Raw genomic sequence first — 25,586 nt, forward strand, 5'->3', positions numbered from 1 at the left:
ATTCCCCAGGTGACTGTTTATTACCTTTGAATTTCTTCATTATGGTCTCCAGAGATGCATTTCTTTGAGAAGATTCCCAGATTCTCCATTTCAGTTCAGAAGAAAAGGCCACTGGGTTCTGAAACGTCTCCCTCTCGCATCTGAAGAACAACCCAGTGTGACTCGTTGTGGAGTTCATTCTTATTTTTTATTTACTAAAATGTGTTTTATTCTAGTGAATGGGGCTGTAGTCTCTATTGCCCCAGGAATAGGTCCAATACCAGTTTGGACACTACAAGCTTCCCCTTGTTTTGGTGAGACCAATATTTGAAAACTGCCTCCAGTTCTGGTGTCCCCATGTTAAAATGGAGGTTGAAAAAGTGGAGACGGTGCAGAGAAGATGCACAAAACTGATTTGAGGGCTGGTAAAAATGTCTTGCACCGAGAGAACCCTGGCACTTGAGTGTGGGGTATAAATACCGTCACAGGGAGAACAGACTTTGTACTAAAGGGCTCCTCAATTTAGCACACAAAGGCAGAACAAGGACCAATTGCTGGAAGCCTCAGGTGCCAGCCTGAGGGGGGATGCCACTAGGACCCAGAGTGTAGAAATTTGCGAGGGAACATGCGGGGGGGGGGTCATTTGAGCTCCCCGCCTCAGGTGCCAAAATGTTATGGGCTAGCCGACTTCTAGGGAGCTTCAAGCGTTACTGTCTGTTGATGTCTTTACATCAAGACGGACTGGCTTTCTGGAAGGTGCTTTAGTCAAGGCACGTTAGGATTTAGTCACATACAAGTTATTGGGCTGAACACAGCAATAACTGGGTGAAATTTAAGGACCTGTGATACAGAGGCACCGACTCTGTAGGTGCTGTGGAAAAAAAAATACTGGGTGCTCAACACCCACCAGCAGCCCCACAAATCAGCTTCCCTCCCTCCCCCCAACCAGTGCCGCCCCCTGCTAGCTGGCCCTTATGATCAGTTCCTCCCCCTGACTCCCAGCGCCTCCCATGCACCGGGGATCAGCTGTTCAGCAGTGGGCAGGATGCCCTGGGGATGAGGGGGTGGAGCAAGGGCGGGAAGAGGCTGGGCAGTGCAGGAAGAGGCGGGGCCTTCGGGGAAGGAGTGAAGTGGGGGCAGGGCCCGGGGCAGAGCGGGTGTCGAACACCCCTGAGGGAATGAGAAAGTCAGTGCCTGTGCTGTGATATACAGGAGGTCAAATGTGATGATCTTATGATACTTTCTGGCCTTCAACTTTATGCATTTATGAAACTCAGTAATACCATGTGGCAATGAGTTCCACAGGTTAATAAGGAATTGAGTAAAAAATGTATTTCCTTTTCTAGCTTTACACTAGTTGCCTTTCAGTCGCACTGAAGGTCCGCTTGGTCTTGCACTGTGAGTGGGGGTAAGCAGAATCACCTGACTTATATCCTGTACACCATTTAAGGGAGGTAATGAGCAACAATCCTTGTGGTGATGTAGACACACATCGTACCAGGACCTGGAGTGAGACCTACTAACCCATTTCAAAGATCATTTATGTTCTTATTTAGCTCTTTGGATACATACAATGGTCAGTCCACTAGCACAGGGGTTCTCAGCTTACAAAGGCAAGTGTGTGTCCACTCCACACTGAGGGACGGCAAATTACTGAATGAACTTGCATTGCCCAGGGAGCCTTGAGCAGTGTGAGTCGGTGCAGTTCTGGGGGGCAGGGCTGGAGCTGGGGGGAACTGGTTGGCACCTTTCTATTGCTGGTTCATCAATGGCTGGGAGATGATTCAGGTAACACAGCTGGGCGTGTCCCTGCCCGTAGGGGGCAATGGGGGAGAGACGGCAAGGGGAGGGGTTGGCCCTGGAAGAGAGCTAATCCCCCGAACAGCCAGGAGGAGGCACCACCTGCGGTGAATACAGCAACCTGGGACAACATCCCACAATGACATTTGCCTTTTTCACAAGAGCATCACACTGCCGACTCCTTCACTGTGTGATCCACTGGAACCCCCAGATGTTTTTCCGCAGTCCTGCTGCCTAGCCAGTGATTCCCCATTTCCTAGTTGTACATTTGATTTTTCCTTCCAACGTGCAGCACTTTGTCTTTATTGAATGTCCCCTTCAATCGATTTTAATCCTTCCTCCCTCCGCCCTGTGTCTCTTGTGTCTATTTAGACTGTAAACGCCCTGGGACAGGGACTGTCTCTGTCTGTGTGTCTGTGCAGCACCCAGCATGTTGGGCCCTGGTTTTGCCTTGAGCCTCTAGGCACTGCCATAGTACTACTGATAATAGCACATTATAAACTCCTTAGAGCTGGGAATGTCTCTTCCATGATATCTCTTGCCACGCCCAGCACACGGATAGAGCTCACTGCATAATAAGAAACAATTAACAAACAGCTCATTGAATAGTCATCAGATGGCCCTGACTTTCCATCTCTACCCTCCGAGGTGGAGTTTGGAGTCTATGACCTAGAAATGAGAGACCCATTCTCCATCCCCAATCTCCTGAGGTCTCCATTCCACCAGCCACACTACAAATCAATACCCTGCCTGTAGGTCAATCACACTTTTCTCAGGCTGCTCTATTCTGGAGTCTAGTCAGAATGACAACAGCCCCAAGATCAGATTTAATAGAGATAGATTGGGAACCAGCCCCACACTCTGCACTGCTGGACCATGGGGAGCCAGGTCTCATGTCCAAAACCCCTTCCCTGCATTGGGGAGTGAAAGGGAGAGCGAGAAGGAGCCACCTACCTGCTCAAGGTGCCTTTGATGTCCTAGAGGAGAAAGATAAAAGGAAATTCAGTCCCATCTCTCACACTAAGGATCCCACCTGCCCTGGAGGGGACTCACTTTGTCTTCACAGTTTGAGGTTCAAAGTGAAATTATTTGTTATTTATTTAATGCAAACAAAACATTAAATGTGCTGCCTTTGCTCTTTTGGAGAAGTGCTCGGACTGCAGGATCTGGGCCCAGGAAGTTTGTACTGGGGGCTCACAGGCTCTTTGTGTAATGGCATGTGGATAACCACCTGGCACATGGAATCAGAGGGCTCAGTCTTGCGATGTGTTGAACAAGGATCTTCCTAACACTCACAGGTGTGGGGAAGATCCCCTCCTGCAGACTCCAGTGGGTCCAGAGGGGGGATGCCCCCAGGCTGTGCTGCCCCCAGGCTGTAAACTCTCTCCCCACTCGCCCACAAACATTCTGAAGGCCCGTCCTGTGGGGTTCTTGACACCCACAGGAAGTTGGGGCTGGGAGAGAACAATGGGTTTGGGGTACAGAGTAACACAGGGCCAATCACTATCCTACACGACAGGTTCAATGCAGGACACCTGAGGAGTGAAGAATGCTGCCCACAGCAGATACTGGTCACAACTGAGAATTTGACCCTAGATATCAGCTAGAGACCTCCAGGATGCTACATTTTATTTCTCACCTTTTTTTAATTTTTTGCTAATTAGAGCCATTTTAAAAAAAATAAAATCATTAGAAGGTTTTTGAAATTCTAATGACTACTTATACATTCAGACTACCATAATTAATGAACAGCTTCCCTAACTAACTTCAGTTCTGGCAGATAAAATCACCACAGCCTCAGAGCTCATGTATCAATTTTAAGGCCAATATTTTCCCTTTTTGTGATATGTAGGAAAACTGGCAAAATCAGGCTTTAAATGGAATCGTAGCTTCAATCTTAGCTATTTCCATAATTAAAGACAGGTTTCATCTTTAATCTTTTGGAGTCAGCGTTTGGAACACAGGAAATGCCAGACTGGCTCAGACCAGAGATCCATCTAATACTATTCTGTCTCCAAAGATGGACAGTGCCAGATATTTCAGAGGAAGGTGTAAGATAATCTGCCTCCTACATTCTCATCCTTCTCTCTAACAGTTAGTGACTGGCTGAAGCAATGAAGCATGAGGTTTAATATCACTCTGCATATTCTTGTTATCCATATAAATATCTGATTGCTTTTTGAGTTTTGCTAAATGCTTGGTCTCAAGGACATCCGGTGGCAATCAGTTCCACAGTCTAATTACATGTTGTGTGAAAAAGCGTTCATTGCATCAGTTTTGAATTTGTCACCTTCTAATTTCATTGACTCTCCCTTTGTTCTTGCAGTATGAGACAGGGAGAACAGAGTTTGGAGTTTGCCATTTTTGGAGGAGTTTTCTCCCACTAGAATTCAAATTAAGTATTTCTTGTCATTTAGGGCTCGATCCAATGCTTGTTGTACTCAAGAAGTATATGTCCATTGACTTTAATGGGCATTTTATGAAGCCCTTAAGGAAAAATCATGTATATTTTAGCAATACTGTATGTTCTGACCATTCACTCCTACACTCCAAAAATGAAGAGTTAGGAGACTCTCTCACCCTGTGAAAGGTTCTGGGGTGTTTCTAACACCGTCTCACCTGCAAGAATTCACTTGCTGGCTGCTGGCACTTCTGCTCCATCTCACTGATCAGGGAATTGAAAGAAGATATTTCCTCAGATAATTTGGCAAGATACTCAGCCCTCCCCTTTTCAATTTCCTGATTCAGCTCTTCCAACTGAGCCAGCCGGAGTCGCTCTTGTTCCTCCAAAAACTGGCGCAGTTGCTGAAATTCAGACACAATCTTCTGCTTCTCAGTTTCTAGCTGTTTCTGAAATGAGGAGATGCGAACAGGAAAAGCACAGGTCAAGGACAAGACTACAGAGTGAGTCATGGGACATTTTATAAAGCCATGGGACATTTTATGCATGTGGTAGCATGTCATTGCAACCCCACAGAATTTAACTTCTGACATTTTATGGAGAACATACTCTATGCTCACTAGACAGAAGATTTTCCAATAGATTTTCAAGAGTCCTAACTGGTGTTTAGAATATGAATTTTTCTTGCATGATTTGGATAATCTCTGATCAGTGGCTTCTAGAAAACCAGATCCTTCCAATAACAGGAAGCACAGCAGGTGTGGGATTGAGAACTGGACTTAGCAGAGGAAACAGCAAAACCCAAACTAAGAAGCACTAGACTTGAATTGGGGAACACACGCTGTCTGCAAAACACAGAGACCTAAAGGGTATTTTAAAAAAAAGTACTAAAATTTGAGCTCCATCATTTGCTCTCACGAGTTCTGAAAACAGTTTTGGATATATAAAATTCGGCCCATCATATGTCTTGGATTTTAAGCCACACAGGGACCTTGAGCACAAATTGGGCTGCTGTGAAGACCCCTTTTTGCACATGCAAATCTGAGTTTGCAGGCTGCTTAGGAATGAGCGTATGAACTGGACAGAAGTCCACCAATTCATGCTGTTTCTGGAGCACTCTCTGGCCCCGATACCCTAGGAGCAAGGAAATGAGACCAGATCTGGAACCCAGATCTTCCCATGACAATGTCTAGCAGCGATACCATTAAGGGCCTGTTCCAAAGCTCACTGAACGGACCCGGAGTCTATCCAATGACATCCTTGTGCTTTGTCTTAGGCACTAAGTGACCAGCCTCCTCCTCTGGGGCAGCAGATTCCTAGAGCAGCTGCACGGATTGGCCAGCTGTGGTTATCTCTGCTGAAAGTGCAGCTGGCCAAAAAACTCGGGGTTGGGGGAATTTGCAAAAATAATTGAATTTTCAAAGTTGTTTCCATTTCTCAGTTTTCAAAATGGAACTTCTTTTGATTTGTTTGAAAAATATGTCGAAATAACTTAGAAAAATGTCACATTTTTCTTTCTCCCTTTTCCCAAAATGGAATGAAATAATGTTCATTCCCCCACACCCTCATTTTTCTGTTTGGTACTTCCTCTCTGTGCCTCTTCAAAAAATATCCCATTTTTGAAAAAATGGCAAAAAGAAAAAGGAAAAATTAAGGGGGAAAAAACTGGAAATTTTTCATTTTAGTGGCACTCAGGAGAAACAAGGACTAAAAAGAGAAAGAAAGAGAGAAACAAACATGAAAGTTTTTAAAATGTTCAGCTTTTTAAAAGCAAAATGAAAATTTCAGTTTGAAATGACACAAAAATGTTTGTTTCATTTTGAAATTTCCTGTCAAAAAATTGAAAAATGTGTTGTAAGTGACTTTGTCCCATGAAAAAAATTGTTTTCTACTAAACCCCTTTTATCTGCAGGAAGCTTTTTTTGGTTGAAATTTTTCAACCAGCTTTAGTTGAAAGATTAGGGAGAAACTACTGTTAAATAAACAAATTACATTCAAATTCTCTGTGAAAATATTTGGATGATTAAAACTCTTTCTTTAATGCAGCATTTTCCTGCTTACTCTCAACTAAAGCAGAACAGTTTTTCTTTACGAGAAGAAATAAGTGATCATCTTACACGGATGGGAATGTGTTACTCACTATTCCTCTGATGATACTCAGACTAAGCCGTGTGTTGATAATGTCCCTGTGCACATTTGCGTCTGAGTAATAACGGCACCTACCAGCAGTTCATGGCTTTTATTTTTGCCACTCAATTTAAATGTCAGAATCACGTCTCTCTCTATCTTCAAAATCTCCAAACGGCTCCGAATTTGGTCCTAACAAAAGAAAAACTGGTTTAGTTTTGGTTGTTTTTGGAGGATTTCCCCCCATTTATTTATATGTATAAGGATATCAAGTACATAATAAAATGGGTGAGTGCTCTAACCACATGACTCTACAGTCACTCTCACGCTTGTGGTCTCTCTCTCTCTCGCTGCAGCATTATTAAACTGGTGCCCCCATACTGCACTGACTGACCCCCAGAACCCCCCCACATTGCTGACACACACCGGCAGTGGCTCAAGACAGGCTTTGCGCTGTCACATGGGGGCTACATCTTGCCAGAGCCCCCCGCTCCTGCAGCCTTTCCTGGCTCACCACGAGCATTGTGACAGGAAGTACCAAGCAGAACAACAACAACAACAATAATAAAAGAGTGTGTGTGTGCACGTGTGAGAGCCAGTGCATGTGAGAGAGACAGAGAGCCTGTGTGTGTGTCTGACTGTGCGTTGGGGGACTGTGTGCCAGAGTGTGTGTTGGGGAGTGCAAGACTATGTATGTGACAATCTGTATTGGGGGACTGACTCGTGAGAGGCAGAGTGTATGTGGGTGTGTGAGAGAGACTGTGTGTGTGTGTGTTAGGGAAGTGTGAGAGATAATGAGAGCACTGGTACTTTAAGTCCCCCGCTGAGTCACAAGGGAGCTTCGCTTTTCCTGTCCTGGCCCCGGCCCCGGCCCCGGCCCTGCCCCACAGGAGTCCAAGCAGTGCCAGCAGGCAGGGTGCAGGGAGGGACTCTGCTCCAGGTGGCAGTGGGCTGGCCCGCCATGTTGCCAATGACCGGCCGCGCCGCTCTGGGCTCCCCGGGGCTGGGGCAGCAGAGCCGGCCGGCTGAGGAGCGAGTGAGGAAGGGCACAGGGTTGGGGAGAAGCCCGCCGGCCCAGTGCGGGGGAGGGGCCAGAGAAGAGAGGAGTCCAGCTGCGGCCAGTGAGGGGAAATGGTGCCCCAAATTTTCTGGTGCCCTAAGCAGCCGCGTGTGCTGCGTATGCCCAGGGACGGCCCTGAACACTATCCCACAGAAAACCTTTTCTGAATCCACCTTCAAGTGCCAGTTACAGGCAAAACATAACTATTTTTTCTGAGGTGGCACAAGGGACCAACATGATTCCCATATAGTTTGGTCCCATCTATAAACACAAGCCTGCATCGCATGCCCAAACGCCTGTGCATTGTCTGACTGGCGGCCTGCAGACTGGATCCGACACGCGGGACGATTCTGTCCGGCCCCGACGGAGAACAAAATGGTGTCCTCCGCACAGCAAGACCTCACACACAGTGCAAGTGAGATCATGTTTACACCGCATGGAGAACGCCATTTTGGACTGTCTAAGACATGCAAATGAGTTGTTGCATGTGTAAGCAGGGGAACTTCCCTGGCTTCGGCACTATCCCGGTGAAGTGGGCTAGCGAAAGGATCCGAGTCCTCGCTCCCACTTCCTTTACCCAGAGGCCTCCCTGTCCTCAAGGGCTCTTCTTCCACTCTCCTGTCTGGCAGAGTCCTCGTGTAAGCAGAGTCAGGATGAGCTCTACCCTGACATCTGGTGGTGAATTATGGCGAGTGTGGAAAAGAACTCCAGGGGCTGATCTTGTTTGCATAGGCACACCCACTCGCCTGGCATGAAACCACAGCAACTCAAAGTGGTTACTTTGGCTGGTGTGGGATCCCCAGTTTCTCTGTTATTGGGGCAGGAAGAATAAAGTTTTGTTACCCTGATTCTGTGAATCAAGGCCAGTGGAACTGTTGTATGACAGAAGGACTGAGTGAGTCATTCACCATTACCTAGGTAGCATTTGCTTGTCAAGGGGCATGGGTTACAAAACCCAGTGAATTGAGAGAGGATGGGGACAGGTATTGGTACCTGGTGGTGTGGGTCCCTTTTGTGGGACTGAAACACCAATTGCACCTCCTCCTCTCTCCATTGTTGAATGTCAGAGCTAACTTTGATTCCCTTAGGAGTCTAGTTACAGACTGCTGAGCTGAGTTCACTTTGGGCCAATAGTGCACCAGCACTGGGGCTCCCCTACTACTAGCTGAAATCACTAAGAGCTGAAATCGCAAAAGAGCTAAAGCTATTTAAGAGCTGAGATCACTGAGGCTGTGTTAACTAGTGGGGGAGCCTGAAGCTATATTGCTAAGCTAACTTAGTTTAGCGGGGGTGAGCGGAGCGGAGCGGCTCACAGGTCGGTGAGCGGAACGGCTGGAGGAGCAGCTAGCAGAGCAGAGCCTTGTGGGAGCGGCCCAAGGGACGGCTGGAGCGGAGCAGAGTGGCTCACAGGTCAGTGAGCGGCGTGGCTCGGCTCACAGGTCGGTGAGCGGAGCGGCGTGGCTCACAGGTTGGTGAGCGGAGCGGAGCGGAGCGGCACGGCTCACAGGTCGGTGAGTGGAGCGGAGCAGCTGCCAGAGCAGTTCGTGGGACGGCAGGAGTGGGACTGCGGGTGGAGTGGAGCAGTTCGTGGTGAAGGCTGCGGTGGAACCCCACGGAGAAGCAGCCGGTTGGCCTCGGATCACGTAAGGTGCCCCTTAACACCCTGCTCACCCCCCCCCTTTTGAACTCTGGGGCTGCACTGATCATGGACAGAGACTTTGGGGGGTTGTCGGACTTTTGGGACTTTTGTGATTCTTGGGTTGCTGGACCCAAGAGACTTTGGGATTGGTGGACTTTTGGGACTTTGGTGATTCTTGGGTCGCTGGTTTCAAGAACCAATGGAGAGGACACGGCCCAATTTGCTGGGGTGGGTCTTCGCTCATGGTTTGGTCTAAGAACTCTAGTTCTGGTGTTTTTCCAATTTAATGCTGATGTCGTTTACCTCATGTTATTAAACATTTTCTGTTACACTCAGACTCCGTGCTTGCGAGAGGGGAAGTATTGCCTCTTAGAGGCGCCCCGGGGGTGGTATGTAATTGTCCCAGGTCACTGGGTGGGGGCTCGAGCCGGTTTTGCATTGTGTTATTGAAACGGAACCCCTAGATACAGAACCCGGCCCTTGTTGCTGCCAACTTAGATGGGCAGAAGGGTTACACTCGTAACCCCAACAAGGCTGGACCCAGGATTCCTGGGGGGCTCAACCCCCAACCCTGCTGTGGTCACTTAGGTCAGGGGCTAGGGTGTCCCCACTCTGGGGTACTCTCTCTGCACTGGGCACCTCTCTGACCCACTGATCATTTCATACAATTTAAAGCAATACAGTTTATTTAATTAACAATTAGTTTAAAAAGGAATAAGGAAAAGTGGGAAAGGTTAGAGGAAACACATCACCCCGCTCTGTGGCCGGGAACATCACAACCAGTGTCTCTGGAACGTCAGGGCAGGTCACAGTCTGTGCCTTGTCAGTCCCAGGCTCCTTCTCAGGCCCTGGCCGTGCTGCAGAGACGCTGTGGGTCGGACACTTGCTCTGGCGGTGGCCACACGCTCTCAGGCTCTGGGTGGCAGGATCCTTCTTCCCAGCATCGACCCTGCCCGGTCAGGGTTACGATCCCCCTCCCAGTCTGGCCTGCAGAGCCTCTTGGCTGAGATGTCTCCCAGCGCTGGGCCCCCTGCCCATGGTCCCCCTCCTCTCCCCAGCTGCTCCCCGCACCCGGCTCCGGACGGCTCCAGCCCCGGCTCCAGCTCCGGCTCCACTCGGCCTCAGCACGGCTGCTGCTGCTGCTCTGCCTTCAGCCCCTGGGCTGCTTGTCTGGCCCCCCTGGCTCTGGTTGCTGCAGCTCTGCCCCCAGCAGCTCAGCTCGGGACCGTGCTCTCTCCTTAGCTCGGCCCCACTCTGTCTGACTCAGGCCATTCCAGCTCACATGGAAGACAGGAACCCCCCCGCCCCCCCGGCCTCCTGACTCCATGATTAGCCTGCCCGCCCTGTCAATCAGGCTGATCTGGAGCATTGGCTTCTCCCCATTGTTCCTGGGGACTGTCAGTCTCAGGCTCCTGGTTTCCCATCGACCCTTCCCCTTTTGGTACTGGGAGCAGCCACCAAAACACTCCCAGAAAACCTTTGCTGAAGCCACCTTTAGGGGCCTGTTCCAAGCTTCAACTAGCTTCATAAATAAAACTGCCCAGAACACTCGGTTCCGAAGAGACACAGGGAACAAAAATATGCCAGAAACACATCTTAATAAATACAATTGTTGAAAAGCCAGTGGATACTGTTACAGACACTTCAGAGCAATATTTTATCAATGAGAACTGACTAATTACACACTGTTATTAACCCTTTCTAACTCAGAACCTTTATTTGAACACAAAGAAGGACCTGGAACACACAGTTCCAACTCTCAGAGTTGGTAAGACAACTCCCACCTGTTCATGCTCTCTGTATGTGTGTATATATATCTCCTCAATATATGTTCCATTCTATATGCATCCGAAGAAGTGGGCTGTAGCCCACGAAAGCTTATGCTCTAATAAATGTGTTAGTCTCTAAGGTGCCACAAGTACTCCTGTTCTTTTTGCGGATACCGACTAACACGGCTGCTACTCTGAAACAGTTCCAAAAGCGCTCGGGGACCAAAGTGATACACATAATACAACTCACTGAGAATAATGCAATAATACAGAAAACCTCTTCCAAAAACTCACATTCAAGTGATGGTTTTAGGCAATAAAGGGCTGTGTCAGTAAATCCGCCCAGGACACTCAGTTCCGAGGCAGCAGAGGGGACAAAAATGATACTCACAATACAACAGAGAATAATGCTGTACTACAGAACACAGCTGACAACCCACCTGTTCAAACAGTTTTATTAATAAAACCACCCGCAGACTCAGCTCCGAAGTGGCTCACGGGACCAAAATAAAGGGCAATGGGTGGAACAGTATTTTAATAAATAAAACTGATTTAAAGCAACTCAGTGGAAACAGTCAGACGACATTGGGAGCGTTATTGTAGTAATGAGAACTGATTAACAGCTGACTGTCATTAACCCATTCCAGCCCAGAACCACTTTAAAACCATGAAGGAGCCTGAACCGTCAGTTCTGAAGTGGCTCAGGGGACCAGTTTTACATACAGCACATACAGGTGAGACTGATACAATGCTAATGAGAAACTCGTCTGAACCGACCTTTAACCCGGGTTTTCGGGGGATAATTCACTTTATTAGTAAAACCACCCAGAACTCTTGGTTCCAAAGTGGCCCAGGGGACAGAAATGCTGCATGTCACACAAGTGAGAGCAGCACAGTACTACTGAAAACACCGGCCAAACCAGCCTTTCACTGCCTGCTCTGTGCAATGAAGGGTTAATTATTAATCAAACACTCTGTTCCGAAGGGGCCCAGAGGATGGCAATGAGTTGTTTGCCTCCTACTGCCTGGCTCTGGGTAAAAACTCTGAGTCTCTTTGCAGGTGATTTGCTGCCTCTTTCTGTGTACCTCTGTCTGTGTACGCTCCAAAGCTTGTCTCCCCAACAGAAGTTGGTCCAACCAAAGATATCACCTCCCCCACCTTGTCTCTCTGCCTCCTGCAAGTCCATTTCCTTCCTCTGATCTCACTCTTCCCTCACTGAGCACTTTCAGTGCTCACTCCTAGACCAGCTAAGATGTTACCACAGAAATGGGTTCAGGGAACAGGCGGTGAGGGGGACAGGGTGGGTATTCCATGGGGGCGAATACTCGCTTTCTTGCTGCTTCAGAACGCATGTACCTGTGGGAACACCTGTTTTCACCTCTGCGCCTCTGCAGTTTGGAACCTTGACATTCCCCCGGCACGTAGCTCTCAGTCGGTGTCGAGAATGCACAGAGCTGCCTAGAACAGGGGTTCTTAGACTTTTGTACCAGTGACCCCTTTCACACAGCAAGCATCTGAGTGCACCCCCTCTTATATATTAAAAACACTTTTTAATATATTTAACACCATTATAAATGCTGGAGACAACACGGGGTTTGGGGTGGAGGCTGACAACTCTCGATCCCCTATATAATAACCTCGCAACCCCCTGAGGGGTCCTGAGGCACAGTTTGAGGACCCCTGGTTTAGAGGGTGGGAAATCCATGTGTATATAGTTGCATGGCACATAAGTAGGTTCAGAATAGGCCACTAACCTCCTAGGTCCCTATCACTGTTGCTAATCACTGAGCTGGGAGTGTGTGTTGCTTAAATGTAATACATTATTCTACTTTAATCATCCCACTCTATCATCCATTGACTCTCGACAATTATTCAGTCAGTGTGTCTCACCCGCAACTCTAATCTGATTTGCACAAAGAGATTGTTTAGTCTTTCTTTCCTCCAGTGCGTGTAGTTCAGTTTCTATGTATAAATTGGGACACTTTCATTGCAAGAATCACTGGACACATTAAGAAATCCTATAAAAGACAAAATATCGACTCTTCCAGCTTCTAAGCCAAAAAATGGACAGCTGCTTGCATATAGTTATGAAGGGCAAAAGGACAAAAAAGATGACCGGAGGTGTGATCAATACAAATGGATCCACAGAGGAAGCCATCTTTTCCTAACAGGGGGATCCTCTGGTAAGGAAGAGATATTTTCAAAGACTGATCGATACAGATGAGGTTTTGTGTCATTGATACGGATATGAAGTTCTTGGTGGAAATGTGGACAAAGTGATTGTTCATTAGTTGGAAACACCTGACCCATGTGTGCCCTATAGGAATATGAGAAAATATCCCTTGAGATCTCATGGTCATACAATGCCATCTGAACTGTCAAAAGTTGTGGAGCAAAACATTGAGGCCTCTCTAAAAATTACCAGTGAAAATTAACAGACTCAGCTGAATGTATGAGAGCGACTCTTCTCAAAAATACACAAGAAATAAAAAATACTGTATGAAAAACAGAAAAGCAGAATCAGTCCCAATGCTTAGTGATGCGTATGACCTTCACTGTCCCCTGGAAGGGTTTGTGTGTCAGTACTGCCAGGTCCCTGAAATCTCTGCAAGTTGGGATCTTCCAGACGTTACTGGTATTTTTTAAGAGGTGACAATATTGAAGCCAACTACACTTGTTGATGTGCTACATTTCAGCCTGGAGACTTTTCCTCTCCCCCTTCTTGTGCCTTTTTTCAGGAAAATCCACCAGTTCCTGTGGCTGCGCTGATTCATGACAAGTGCACAACACGTGCACACAAGATGTTTTTTCATTTCTAGCAGAATGTGTGTCCCAGGTCAGCAGCACTTACACTGTAATAGCACTGGGCTATAGGTTATACATTTCACCCCTGGGCAATTCAGAACTGACTTTTCTGGGTCCTTATGGTGTTAAAAATGGTTTGGGGCCAGAACAGGTTAATAACAGTGTGTTATAAGTCTGTTCTCATTGCTAAAGTATTGTTCGTAAGGGGGTCTAACTGTATCCACTGGTTTTTGCCATAATTTTTTTTATTAAAATGCAGTTCCTGGATGTTCCAGCTTTTACACCATCCCATGATTTCTTACCTTGTAATCCTCAGCCGCCTCCTCTATGGGAACCACGGCATGTTCTTTGTGATCTCGGGACAGATGGCAAACCATACAAATGGGTGTTTGATCCTCTTGGCAGAAGACATCTAAAGCCTTCTTGTGTTTTTCACACACTCTCCCAACTTCTCGTTCTTTTGTTAACTCCCATTTAAGTTTTCTGGAAATATTCCCTAGCTGTCTGTTTGGTTTGAAGTTTCTCTTGGAAAAGGTTTCTCTGCACTCAGGACAGCGGAAGTTTGTACTAAATCCCTCCCAGTACTGAGTGATGCAGGCCTGGCAGAAATTGTGTCCACAATCTAGAGACACTGGGTCTTTAAAACAATCTAGACACACCGAACAAGTCACTTCACCTAGGAGCAGTTGCGCTGGATTCGCGGCAGCCATGGCTGGTTCTGCAGAGAAGAGAGGAATTTAGTTTCATTTTCCTGTTCTCAGAAATGGGCCGATTCTGAACTCTGCACACCGACCAGACATTTCCTGTGTATTCATTGTCTCATGTTACTCTTGGGAGGCTGGAACAGGGCCGGATTAACTTTTTGTGGGCTCGGTGCCAAACATATTTGTGGGCCCCCATTGGGGAAATAGGGGATGTGATGGGGGGGCCTGCAGAGCGAGGGGCCGGTTGGGGGCAATGAGGCGCAGCGGGAGCAGGCCCCCTCAGCCCAGCACAAGGGCACTGTTTACAAACCCACAACTGCTATATGCACACTGGCCAGTGTATCCCTTCCACACTGCCTCCCTGCCCAGTGCCCTGCCCTCATGCCCAGCACCCCCTCACCCAGAAACCTCCCCCCCCAGATCCCTACGCCTGGCGCCCCCTCGCCCAGAGACCTCCCCCACAGATCCCTAAACCCACTGCCCCCAGACCCACTATGCCCAGCACCATCTGCCCAGAGACCCCTCCCGGTGACTTCCCACAACTGCACAGCACCCTGCACACCACACCCCCTGCCCAGCTCCCCCACCCACAGATCCCCGACTGCCCAGCACCCCCTTCACAGTCCCACCATCACAGCTGTACTGTGCCCCATATTCCTGAGGGAATTCTGCAGCAAATTCTGTGCATCATAATTTTAAAATTCTGCAATTTTTTGTTACAATAAATGAATGTGGAAGCTGCACCATGGCAGGAGGGAGCACAGGCCACTGAAGGGGGAGATCCCTGCAGCCTCCCCCGGGACAGGGACTTGGCCGTGAGGCTGAACCTGACCCTATCCCAGCACAAGGGCCAGGCCTGCCCCAGAAACACCCTGGGCCCTGCCCCTTTTGTGCCAGGCACCCCAGAGGTGGGCAGGGAGGCTCAGCCCGGCAGCAGGATCCCAGTGCAGAGGGACTTAGTGTGGGGGTTCCAGATGGGGGTAAGAGGGGTCTGTTGGGGGGGTAAGAGGGGTCTGTTGGGGGGGCATTCTGGGTGCAAGCAGCTCAGTGGGGGATCTGGATGCACCGGGAGGTGCCAGCTGCAGGGGCAATGGGAGTCTGCAGGGGGGAGCTCAGCGGGGGGTATCTGGGCTCAGGGAAGGTGGGGTTCATTTGGGTGGGGGTCCAGGTGTAGGTGGTTGGGACTCAGTGGGGAGGGTGTCTGCGGGGGGCTCATTGGGGTGGTACAGAAGCAGGGGAGGTGGGGCTTGTCTGGATGAGGGTTTGATGGGCCTGCTTAACAGGGGAGCCCCAGCTGCTGCCAAGGGGATACACATTCTGGGCCCCTGTGTCCTCCTGCCCTCGCTTCCCCCATCCCATGCTCCTTCCCCACCGCTCCATCTCCTCCCCATCCCATCCCTTTCCTTCCCCCCTGCCCGGCCCCGGCTTTGCCCTACATTGATGACATCTTCATTATCTGGACCCATGGAAAAGAAGCCCTTGAGGAATTCCACCATGATTTCAATAATTTCCATCCCACCATCAACCTCAGCCTAGAGCAACCCACACAAGCGGTCCATTTCCTGGACACTCCAGTGCTAATAAGTGATGGTCACATAACACCCTATACCGGACACCTACTGATGGCTATACTTACCTACCTGCCTCCAGCTTCCATCCAGGACACACCACACGATCCATTGTCTACAGCCAAGCTCTAAGATACAACCGCATTTGCTCCGATCCCTCAGACAAAGACAAACACCTACAAGATCTCTATCAAGCGTTCTTACAACTACAATACCCACTTGCTGAAGTGAAGAAACAGATTGACAGAGCGAGACAGGTACCCAGAAGTCACCTATTACAGGACAGGCCCAACAAAGAAAACAACAGAACGCCACTAGCCGTCACCTACAGCCCCTAACTAAAACCTCTCCAGCACATCATCAAGGATCTACAACCTATCCTGAAAGATGATCCCTCACTCTCACAGATCTTGGGAGACAGACCAGTCCTCACTTACAGACAGCCCCCCAACCTGAAGCAAATACTCACCAGCAATCACATGCCACACAACAAGAACACTAACCCAGGAATCTATCCTTGCAACAAAGCCCAATGCCAACTCTGTCCACATATCTATTCAAGGGACACTATCATAGGACCTAGCCACATCAGCCACACTATCAGGGGCTCGTTCACCTGCACATCTACCAATGGGATATATGCCATCATGTGCCAGCAATGCCCCTCTGCCATGTACATTGGCCAAACCGGACAGTCTCTACACAAAAAAATAAATGGACACAAATCTGACATCAGGAATCATAACATTCAAAAACCAGTAGGAGAACACTTCAACCTCTCTGGTCACTCAGTAACGGACTTAAAGTTGGCTATTTTGCAACAGAAAAGCTTCAAAAACAGACTCCAACGAGAAACTGCTGAACTTGAATTAATATGCAAACTAGATACCATTAACTTAGGCTTGAATAGAGACTGGGAGTGGCTGGGTCATTACACTAATTGAATCTATTTCCCCATGTTAAGTATCCTCACACCTTCTTGTCAACTGTCTGAAATGGGCCATCTTGATTATCACTACAAAAGTTTTTTTTCCTCCTGCTGATAATAGCTCATCTTAATTCACCTCTCAGAGTTGGTATGGCAACTTCCACCTTTTCATGTTCTCTGTATGTATATATATATCTTCTTACTATATGTTCCATTCTATGCATCCGATGAAGTGGGCTGTAGGCCACGAAAGCTTATGCTCTAATAAATTTGTTAGTCTCTAAGGTGCCACAAGGACTCCTGTTCTTTTAGCATACAGAAGGGGGCTTGGCCAGCACTAGGACCCAGAAGATGGTGTCCAGCTGCAAAGTCCAGGGAGCTGATCAGAACCTTCTTTTTTCAGCCGGGCTGCGCAGCCCTGCGGTCACAGAAATGGGGGAGGGGGAGCAGTGGCATGTGACCTTGCACCCCCATGTGGCCCCATGGAGCGGAAAAGGTGTTTCCTGCCTGGGAGGAAGTCCCTACTTTGGAATTGGCAGCGCCAGCCGCAGGAAACAGGGGAGGAGGGGGGACTCCATCTCTGCTCCCAGAAATAAAACAGTGTGTTCACTGAGCTCCAGCCTGTCTAAAGGATCATTCTAAAGTGCGGGCTGCAGGCCGGGATCCCGGGGGAGAGTTTCTAGCCCTGTGCTGCACAGGCGAGATCATCGGAAGGGCCCTTTGTGGGTTTAACACCCGCGCCAGCCCTGGGGCTTTGCAGGGAATTGGAGCAAAAACCAGGAGAGAGAAAAATGTGAGACACATCAGTGCTACTTACTGGGGGCAGCCGGCAGCAAAACTCCCCTGCTTCTTCCAGCTCCTCCAGCGGGCAGCGGACTGAAGGATTTCAGACACACCCTAGCTGTGGCAATTTCCCCTTTCTGTTGTGTTCGCAGGAAACGCACCGAGACGCTAGATAAAAGCATAAACACTCTGGCTAGAAGGCTGCAACCTCACACAATGTTATCACTGAGAATTCAGAAACAGGCTGGTCCCAACGGCAGGGGAGCAATAGGCGTGTTCGCCAAGGACTCATGGGACGGGTTTTAACCAGGCCACAACTTTATTAGTCAAATTACATCCCAGGTGCTCAACAGGGGACAGATCAGCGCAGTCACTCGCACCCCATCCATAGATTTCAAAACGTTTCACAAAGACAGGTCAGGATCACTGTCTCTGGTTTACAGATGGGGAAACTGAGGTAGGAGAGGTGACTTGCACAAAGGTCACCCCACTGGGCGGAGGCAGGAAGGGAACCCTGGTCACCCAAGGCTCAGTCGGTGCTCCATGCACTCGGAAGTGATAACCCCCCATTCCCCTCTCCCAGCCTGCCTTTCCCCTGGGCAGCAAGGAACAGAAGCGTCGGATGCTCCCTAGAAATGAGGGAACCACTGGCCCTGTCCCCACCCTGCCCCTTCCCCTACGCCCCACTTGATCCTCTCTGCCCCCTCCCCATGTCACTCACTTTTAAAGCAGGAAAAACGTGATAGGACCACAGTCCCCCCCAGTAAAATCTATGTTGGGTTTTGTTAATTCACTTTCTGGCTTCTGAGCCTTAACTTGGAAATGTGACCCTGTGACTGGGGTCCCGGGGGGCCACTCTGAGAGTGCGCAAGCAGGGCAAACGGCAAAGAATGGGGAGAGGATCCCCCAAACTGGGGGTTTATTCTAACAATTAGACTCACCCAGCCAGCAACAAAACAGCTTCTACAACACCTTCCTGGCTACCCAGACGCCAAAACCGCAGTTCCCTTGGCTTAGGGCTGGTCTATATGGGAGAAACGAACCCCCATCGCTGCTCTGGCATGGCTATTCCAGTATAATTTAGCTCTCCCAGAAAATGTGATATATACATGTGACGGGTTCTGTCACCTGATGTGCTGAAATGACCCCTGAGCCCGTTTTCCCTGCCAGCCTCGGCCCCCGGTACCCTGTCTTGTTGAGCCAGACATGCCAGCCTGCTGCAACACAGACCCAGGGCCCGGGCCACCCCCCCAAACCTGCAGATCTAAACTGAAAACAGCTCAGCAAAATACCTGTCTGCAGCACTCAGATACCCAGCCCCAGTGGGGTCTAAACCCCAGAATAAAAATCTACCTTGTACTGTATACAATTTTATATAGTACAAGTTCATATTGTTCGTCCTTTTTAATCGAAGAAAGAGAGAGATGCACAAATTGTTTGCCCACAAGTAACAGTTACTTACAGTCAGTTTATTAATAAACAAAAGTGATTTTATTAAGTATAAAAAGTAAGATTTAAGTGGTCATAAGACAGACAGAACCAAGTAAGTTACTCAGCAAAATAAAACAAACACGCAAAGCTAAGCTTGATACACTAAAAAACTGGTTACAAATGATTATTCCTCACCCTAGATGTTATCTCAGGTAAAGTCTTTCTCAGGTCAGTTGCCTTTTCTGATCTGGGTCCAGCCTGTTCTCACCCACCCCTGTAGTGACAGTCCTTTTGTTTCCAGGTATCTCTTTGGGGTGGGGAGGCCGTCTCTTAGGCCAGCTGAAGACCCTCATCGTTTGCTTCCCCTGCCTTATATAGAATTTCCCTAAGGCGAGAAACCTTTGTTTGATTCCCCACCCCCACCAGCTTCAAGATGGATTCCCATATCAGGTGACATGGTCACATGGTCACATGGTCACACTGTAAGACCCCAGTCTCCATTCTTTATGGGCTGACCCACACGTACACAGGAAGGTTTGCAGGTAAACAAAACCATTTGCAGCCAATTGTTCTGGTAAAAGGAAGGCATCAAGTTCCTAAAGCACCATTAATGGCCCTCAGATTTATCCTTCATATTCCTAACTTCTAATACAGGAATGATACATACATAGAAATAGGAAAATCACATTCAGTAGATTAGAACTTTTCCAATGATATCTCACATGAGAACTTTTGCCTAAAGCATATTCCAGTTAGGTCATATCCATATTCATAAGCATATTTTCATAAAGCATGTGGAGTGCAACATCACAATACATCCATAGACAGGTGTGAAGACACAGCTACACAAGTGGAGAGCTGATTAATGAAGCGATAATAAAATGTGTCAAACTAATTAACTCTAGGCCCCACGCGCCACCCCCGCCGTTCTCTCCAGGCCCCGCTCCAGCCCTGCCCCACTTTGCTCTTCTCCCAGTGTCTAGCGTTAGCTTGCTCTGAGGTCCCTGCCCCAGCAGCACAGGCAGCATCAACCCAGCCTGGTTCCAAAGTGTGTTACCCCTGATTATCGCGGGAGCCCTTTGCCTTGTAACGTCTGTCCAACTCCAAGGGATGATGCCTAGAGGAAAAACACCAGCTCCTGGCTCCTTCTCTTTAAGACACTGGGTAGTGCTTGTCTACACTACCATAGCGGTTTATCCAATCCGGTGGATAAGTCGATCGGAGGGAGTAAGTGACTTAAGCAGCAGCGTAGACCAGGCCTAGACTGTATCCCTGCCCCCAGGATGGATTACTCAGCAGCTCCTAATAACCACATGCCCTGGGGCAGACTGCAGTTTAGTGCCACTCATCATAGGCAAGGGGGGTTAGGACCTGCAGCCTCTGCCTACCCCTTGGCTGCCCTCTGCCACCCCCAGTACCTATGTGGCCTTCCACTAGGCCGCAGCCTGGGGGGTTTCCAGGCCAGAGCTGCCCAGCTCCTCTGGCCCTCTCCCAGCCCTTCTCCACCTCAGGTACCTTGGTACGCTCCCCAGCAGCCAGGTCCCTCCCTCTTAACAGGCAAGAGAGAGAGCTCCTTCAGCACTTGGCTTCCCTGGCCTTGATAGGGCCAGCTGCGGCTACTTCCCAATCAGCCCAGCTTTTCCCCCTCCCAGCCCCCTCCCAGGGCTGTTTTCAGCCCTTCCAGGCAGGAGTGGGTGACCACCCTGCTACAGTGCCTTACTAGGGCTTATGTCGGTGTAGTTAGGGTAGGACGCTGCGTTCCTTACATCAGCTGTCTTATCAATTTCAAATTGACAAGAAAGTCCGGCTCCCAAGCCAGGCGGCTGCCAGGTCTTTAGCTCCAAACTGGGCTGCCACCGAGGGTCCCCACTCCCTACTGTGGAGAGGGGATCTAGGGGTGGATTAATGGGTGGAGTCAGTGGACATTTAGGGGTTGGAGAGGAGTGTGTGTTTAGAGAATTGGGTGTGGATCAGTAGTGGGACATTTGAGGGAATGGGAGAGGGGTGTGTGGGGAGGGGACTAGGGTTTAAATCAGCTTGGGGGGACATTTAGTAAGAAAGGATAGGGGACTATTGAGGTGACAGTGGTATGGCTCAGCAGTGAGACAGAAAACAATACAGATCAGCAGTGGGATATTTAGGGGTTCAGGTAAGGAGTATAGGAGTTGATTAGGGTACAGTTCAGCCATAGGACATTTAGGTGGATGGGAGAGGTATCTTGCTTTCGCAGTGGGGAAGATCTTTACTTAAACCCATTTGCAATGTGGACAACAAAACACTGCCCCCCCCCCCCCAAAAAACCTCTGCATTCCCCCAACCCCAAAGTTTTGGCTTGAATCTTCTCGCACTCACCCCGGCATAAAGCAGAATTAACTCCACTGAAGCCACTGGAGTTACTGTGGCTTAACACCCGAGAAACTAATTGTTTCAACTTTAACAGAAGAAAAAAAAATCTTTAGACTTATACTTTAGACAGGGCAGAAGTCAAGGACTGAAAATTTCAGCCTTTGGGGGAGGGGAAGCTCAAGGATTTTGAAAATGGCTGCAGTGGGTGTTGGAAGCCCAGGAATTTTTCAGATCTATGTTTCCCCAGTTTGTGAAGCTGGGGTTGAAGCTCCCTGGGCTGGTTTGGAGAGCCCTGGAAGCGGGGGGGGGGGGGGGGGCGTATTTTTAAAGTACAAATGACACCTTCTCCAATACAGTCAAAATAATGGGTCCCATTGTCCTTTGCATGTTTTTACTTCCCCCATTTTGTCTCTATTCTGCCAATAACCCTCTGGTGTAGCTCAATCACCATTTGTTCTCACTGCTAGAAATAAATCTTCAATCCCCCCCTTCCTCAGTTTCCCTAGTTTGCCACCTCTAGGCCCCCAAATATATATCAGCTCTGGGAGACCCCATGACCCCCATTTCATCTGTATATTTAGTGAGATTTAAACAATAGTAAAAAAAAAAAAATATTTAGGCCCCCTGACAACTAATCAGTCTTAGAACAACTACAACATAACAATGCCCCCAACAGCATTAACAAAATAAATGATAATACAGAACTCAGCCCTTCAGCAATCATAAATGGTGACAAAGTCACTCACCCAGGCAGCCTATAAAGCAGAGCTTTAAAAAAAACCAACAAATCCTATCCACCTCCTAGAAGAACATATTGTCAACCTTCCCCCCACATCCTGTCAAATAGAGAGAGAAATAAGTATTTTGCCATTTTCAAGTACGACAGCAACTTCCTGGCTGGCTGAGTCATGGCTAAAAAAAATCTTTAAAAACAATGAGGAGTCCTTGTGACACCTTAGAGACTAACAAATTTATTTGGGCATAAGCTTTTGTGGGCTAAACCCCACTTCATTGGATGCATGGAGTGGAACATACAGTAGCAGGTATATTTATACATAGTACATGAAAAGATGGGAGTTGCCTTACCAGTCACTTTTGTAGTGGTAATGAGTGGCCCATTTCAAAGAGTTGACAAGAAGGTGTGAGTACCAGTAGGGGGAAATTAGGTTTTGTAATTCTCATGTTTGAGGCAGCAAGAAGGAAGTCAGTTGTTTGTTCACTCTGAAATAACTCCCAGGTCCCTCTTTTTGGTGGTTGATATTCGGGTGCAATGCAAGCCTTCTCCAACAACTCACTGCAAACAGAGGGGGAGGAGAGCGGGAGACCCAAAGGGCAAAGACATAAGCCAGGAGCTTTATAATAAGCATTAGCACTTTCTTAGCATTATCAACTTCTGCAGAAGTGTAGCTAAACTCGAAAAAAAATGGGTTTGTGCCAATGATGAATAAAGAGAGCCTGAATGTTTTGTTCTGGATTCTCCATGTCCTTTTCACATTCAAGATTTGAATCTTGTCTGCCCTAAAGGATTCTGAACCACTGAAAAATTGGCGTGATTATAACAGCTTGATAATAAGAAATGAGAGCTGATTAATTGAAAGGGAATTCTGTTTAGAACTCCCCGGGAGGACTGCACGAGGTTTTTGTACTGCCTCAATTGTATCATTTTAGGAGGCAATACAGTTAAAGTAGAAACCCCTAATGGAGAGTGAGTTATACCGGTATAAAGGTGTATATAGTGGTACAAGCACCTTTATACCAGTACAACTGCTTCCACGATAGGGAGTTGTACCACATTGCTGTAGAGACCAGCAATTTGGTTGGTCTTTAGTAAGCCTGGTTTTGTTTGCATCTACTAAAACCCATTTAACTCAAATGCTTATGGACAATTTTGGAGAAAAGTTTTGTATTGTAAAGGTTCCATACACTTGCACCTTTAATTAAGGATTGAGAAAACACAGGATACACATTTTCAAAGTGGCCGACAAGTCCCTCAGCAAAACCAAAGACGATCAAACTTCACATTCCTGATATTTTTAAAGTTAAAAACAAACAAAAACAACCAAAAAAACCCCACCCCAAGCTGAAAAATAAAAAGATTTTTTAAAAATAAACATCCTTCTTTATCCATGATAAAGATGGAAAAAAGCTAACCACCCCAGGCCTTTTTTCCTTTACATATAATAGAATCATAAACATGTAGGGTTGGAAGTGTCCTCAAGTGGTCATCTTGTCCAGCCACAGAGGCAGGACCAGTAAACCTGTTCTTAAACACCGTCAGTGGCTGAGATTCCACAACATCCCTTGGCAATTTGTTCCAATGCTTAACTAGCCTTATGGTTAGAAAAAATTTGCTAATATCTAACCTGAATCTCCCTTGCTGCAAACTCAGTCCTACCCGGTGGCCATAGAAAACAATTGCTGACCATGCTCTTCATTGTAACAATGTTTGACATAGTTGAAGACTGTTATCGGGTCCCCCCTCAGCCTTCTCTTCTCTTCTCTTCTCTTCTCTTCTCTTCTCTAGACTTTACGTGCCCAGTTCTTTCAACCTTATGTTTTCTAAATCTCTTCTTTTTGTGTCTTTCCTCTGAACTTTCTCCTTTTTGTTCACATTTTTGAAAGTGTAGCGCCCAGAATGGGACACAGTACTCCAGCTGAGGCCTCACCCGTGCAGAGTGGAACAGAACAACTACCTCCCGTGTGTGACATACAACACTCCTGTTGATACATCTCAGAATGGTATTTACCTTTTTCGCAACAGCATGACACTGGTGACTCATATTATTCAATTTGTGATGCACTGTAAATGACTTACTTACCTGTAACCGGAGTTCTTAGCTATCCTACAATAGCCATCTTGATCACATCTCCCCCCTAAACACGTGTGCTCGACTAGCATCCTAGGGGAACAGAGACGCATTGCTAGAAGGGGTGAAAGAAGTGCGGGGGGCAGAGCTGAAGCCCCCTATGTCCTCCCACAGCACAGCTCCAACCCCCTCGTTTACTCTCCCGCACTGCTCTGACCTCCCCTTTTGCCTAGGAGCAGCAGCATAGAGGGGAAGACGGGAGAGACGGGAGTGCTTTCCACACTGATGGAGGCAGTCTGGGGAGGAAACGGGGTTCTGGGTTCCTTCCCCAACTGGGGAGTAGGGGAGGGAACAGGAACCCCTGAGTCCCCTCCCACAGCCCTGGGGAGGAATGGTTCAGGGATAGGGGATATTTGTATGGGAGGCCACAGATCATAGGTGCTGACTCCGTGGGTGCTCTGGGGCTGAAGCATCCATGGGGAAAAATTAGTGGGTGCTCTGCACCCACCAGCAGCCAAGCTCCCCGCCCCGCCCCATGTCCGCCTCCTCCTCTGAGTGCACTGCGTCCCCGCTTCTCCGCCTACCTCCCAGCACTCGCTGCCGCAAAACAGCTGTTTCACGGCATAACAAGCTCCCGGAGGGAACGGGAAGGAGCGGGAATGTGGCATGCTCAGGGGAGGAGGCGGGGCTGTTGGGTGTGTTTTGTTATAGTCTGTTAAAATATGTATATATTAAATCCAATATGTAGTTCATAAATATATAGCAGCAATCCAAGATGGAGTTTGAACTGCCATCTTGTGACCGCCATCTTGTTGTTTACTGTTGTCATGGCCCAGTCATAACTGGATCCAACCGTTTTTTCCCCTGCCACTGGCAACTCCAAGGACAATTTTACCTCAGACTGTTTCCTGCCTTTGCTGGGACCGTACCATATTTTCCCACCACTAAAGGCATAAAGGGACTGAACTCACTGACAAGTGGAGCAGTGCATCCCAGTGACTGTGCATGCACGGTTCAGGCCTTCACAGCACCAGTGCACTGTTGAAGGGCACCACCATTCCTGAGGTGAAGAGAGAGGGAAGGAGACGTTCCATCTTACCTGCTCCTGTTCCTGGATACAACATCACCAGAGGATTTCGGTCGCTTCTCCCGCCCTGAGACGTCCATCGAGGGACTCTCCAGTGCCCCTCTTCTGTGGGTTCCAATTACCAAACAAGTTGTAGGTCCTGGACTTCGCCGCCGCCATAGACGTGCTGACACCATAGGGAGATAAATAGGGTTTTCTCAGTTGCGGGTTTATATGTGTTGTTGCCAAGGTGATTTGTATTTTGGGCCTGAGCTTCATGCTCCTGTTTTAAACCTGCTGTTTCACTGTTTTGTATTGTTTATCTAGTTACTGTTTATTCACAGTTACCCCTTCCCTGATTTGTAAATTTAT

The 25,586-nt window shown here is 48.2% G+C and overlaps 1 protein-coding gene across 1 annotated transcript in view; it reads right to left on the reverse strand.

The window, feature by feature from the left end:
- LOC117870416 (E3 ubiquitin-protein ligase TRIM7-like) overlaps positions 1–17,758 on the reverse strand; it is a 25,651-nt gene extending 7,893 nt beyond the window's left edge. Inside the window, exons 1-6 of the mRNA XM_034757555.1 lie at positions 17,599–17,758; positions 13,884–14,299; positions 6,404–6,499; positions 4,399–4,629; positions 2,734–2,756; positions 15–140 (exon numbers count right to left, since the gene is read on the reverse strand). Coding sequence (XP_034613446.1) covers positions 15–140; positions 2,734–2,756; positions 4,399–4,629; positions 6,404–6,499; positions 13,884–14,299; positions 17,599–17,746 — 1,040 coding nt within the window. The 5' untranslated portion in view covers positions 17,747–17,758. The remainder of the gene's footprint in view (positions 1–14; positions 141–2,733; positions 2,757–4,398; positions 4,630–6,403; positions 6,500–13,883; positions 14,300–17,598) is intronic.
- Positions 17,759–25,586: the final 7,828 nt, after the last annotated feature.

The sequence above is a fragment of the Trachemys scripta genome, unplaced genomic scaffold (genome assembly GCF_013100865.1).
Source record: "Trachemys scripta elegans isolate TJP31775 unplaced genomic scaffold, CAS_Tse_1.0 scaffold_28, whole genome shotgun sequence".
Lineage (NCBI taxonomy): Eukaryota > Metazoa > Chordata > Testudines > Emydidae > Trachemys > Trachemys scripta.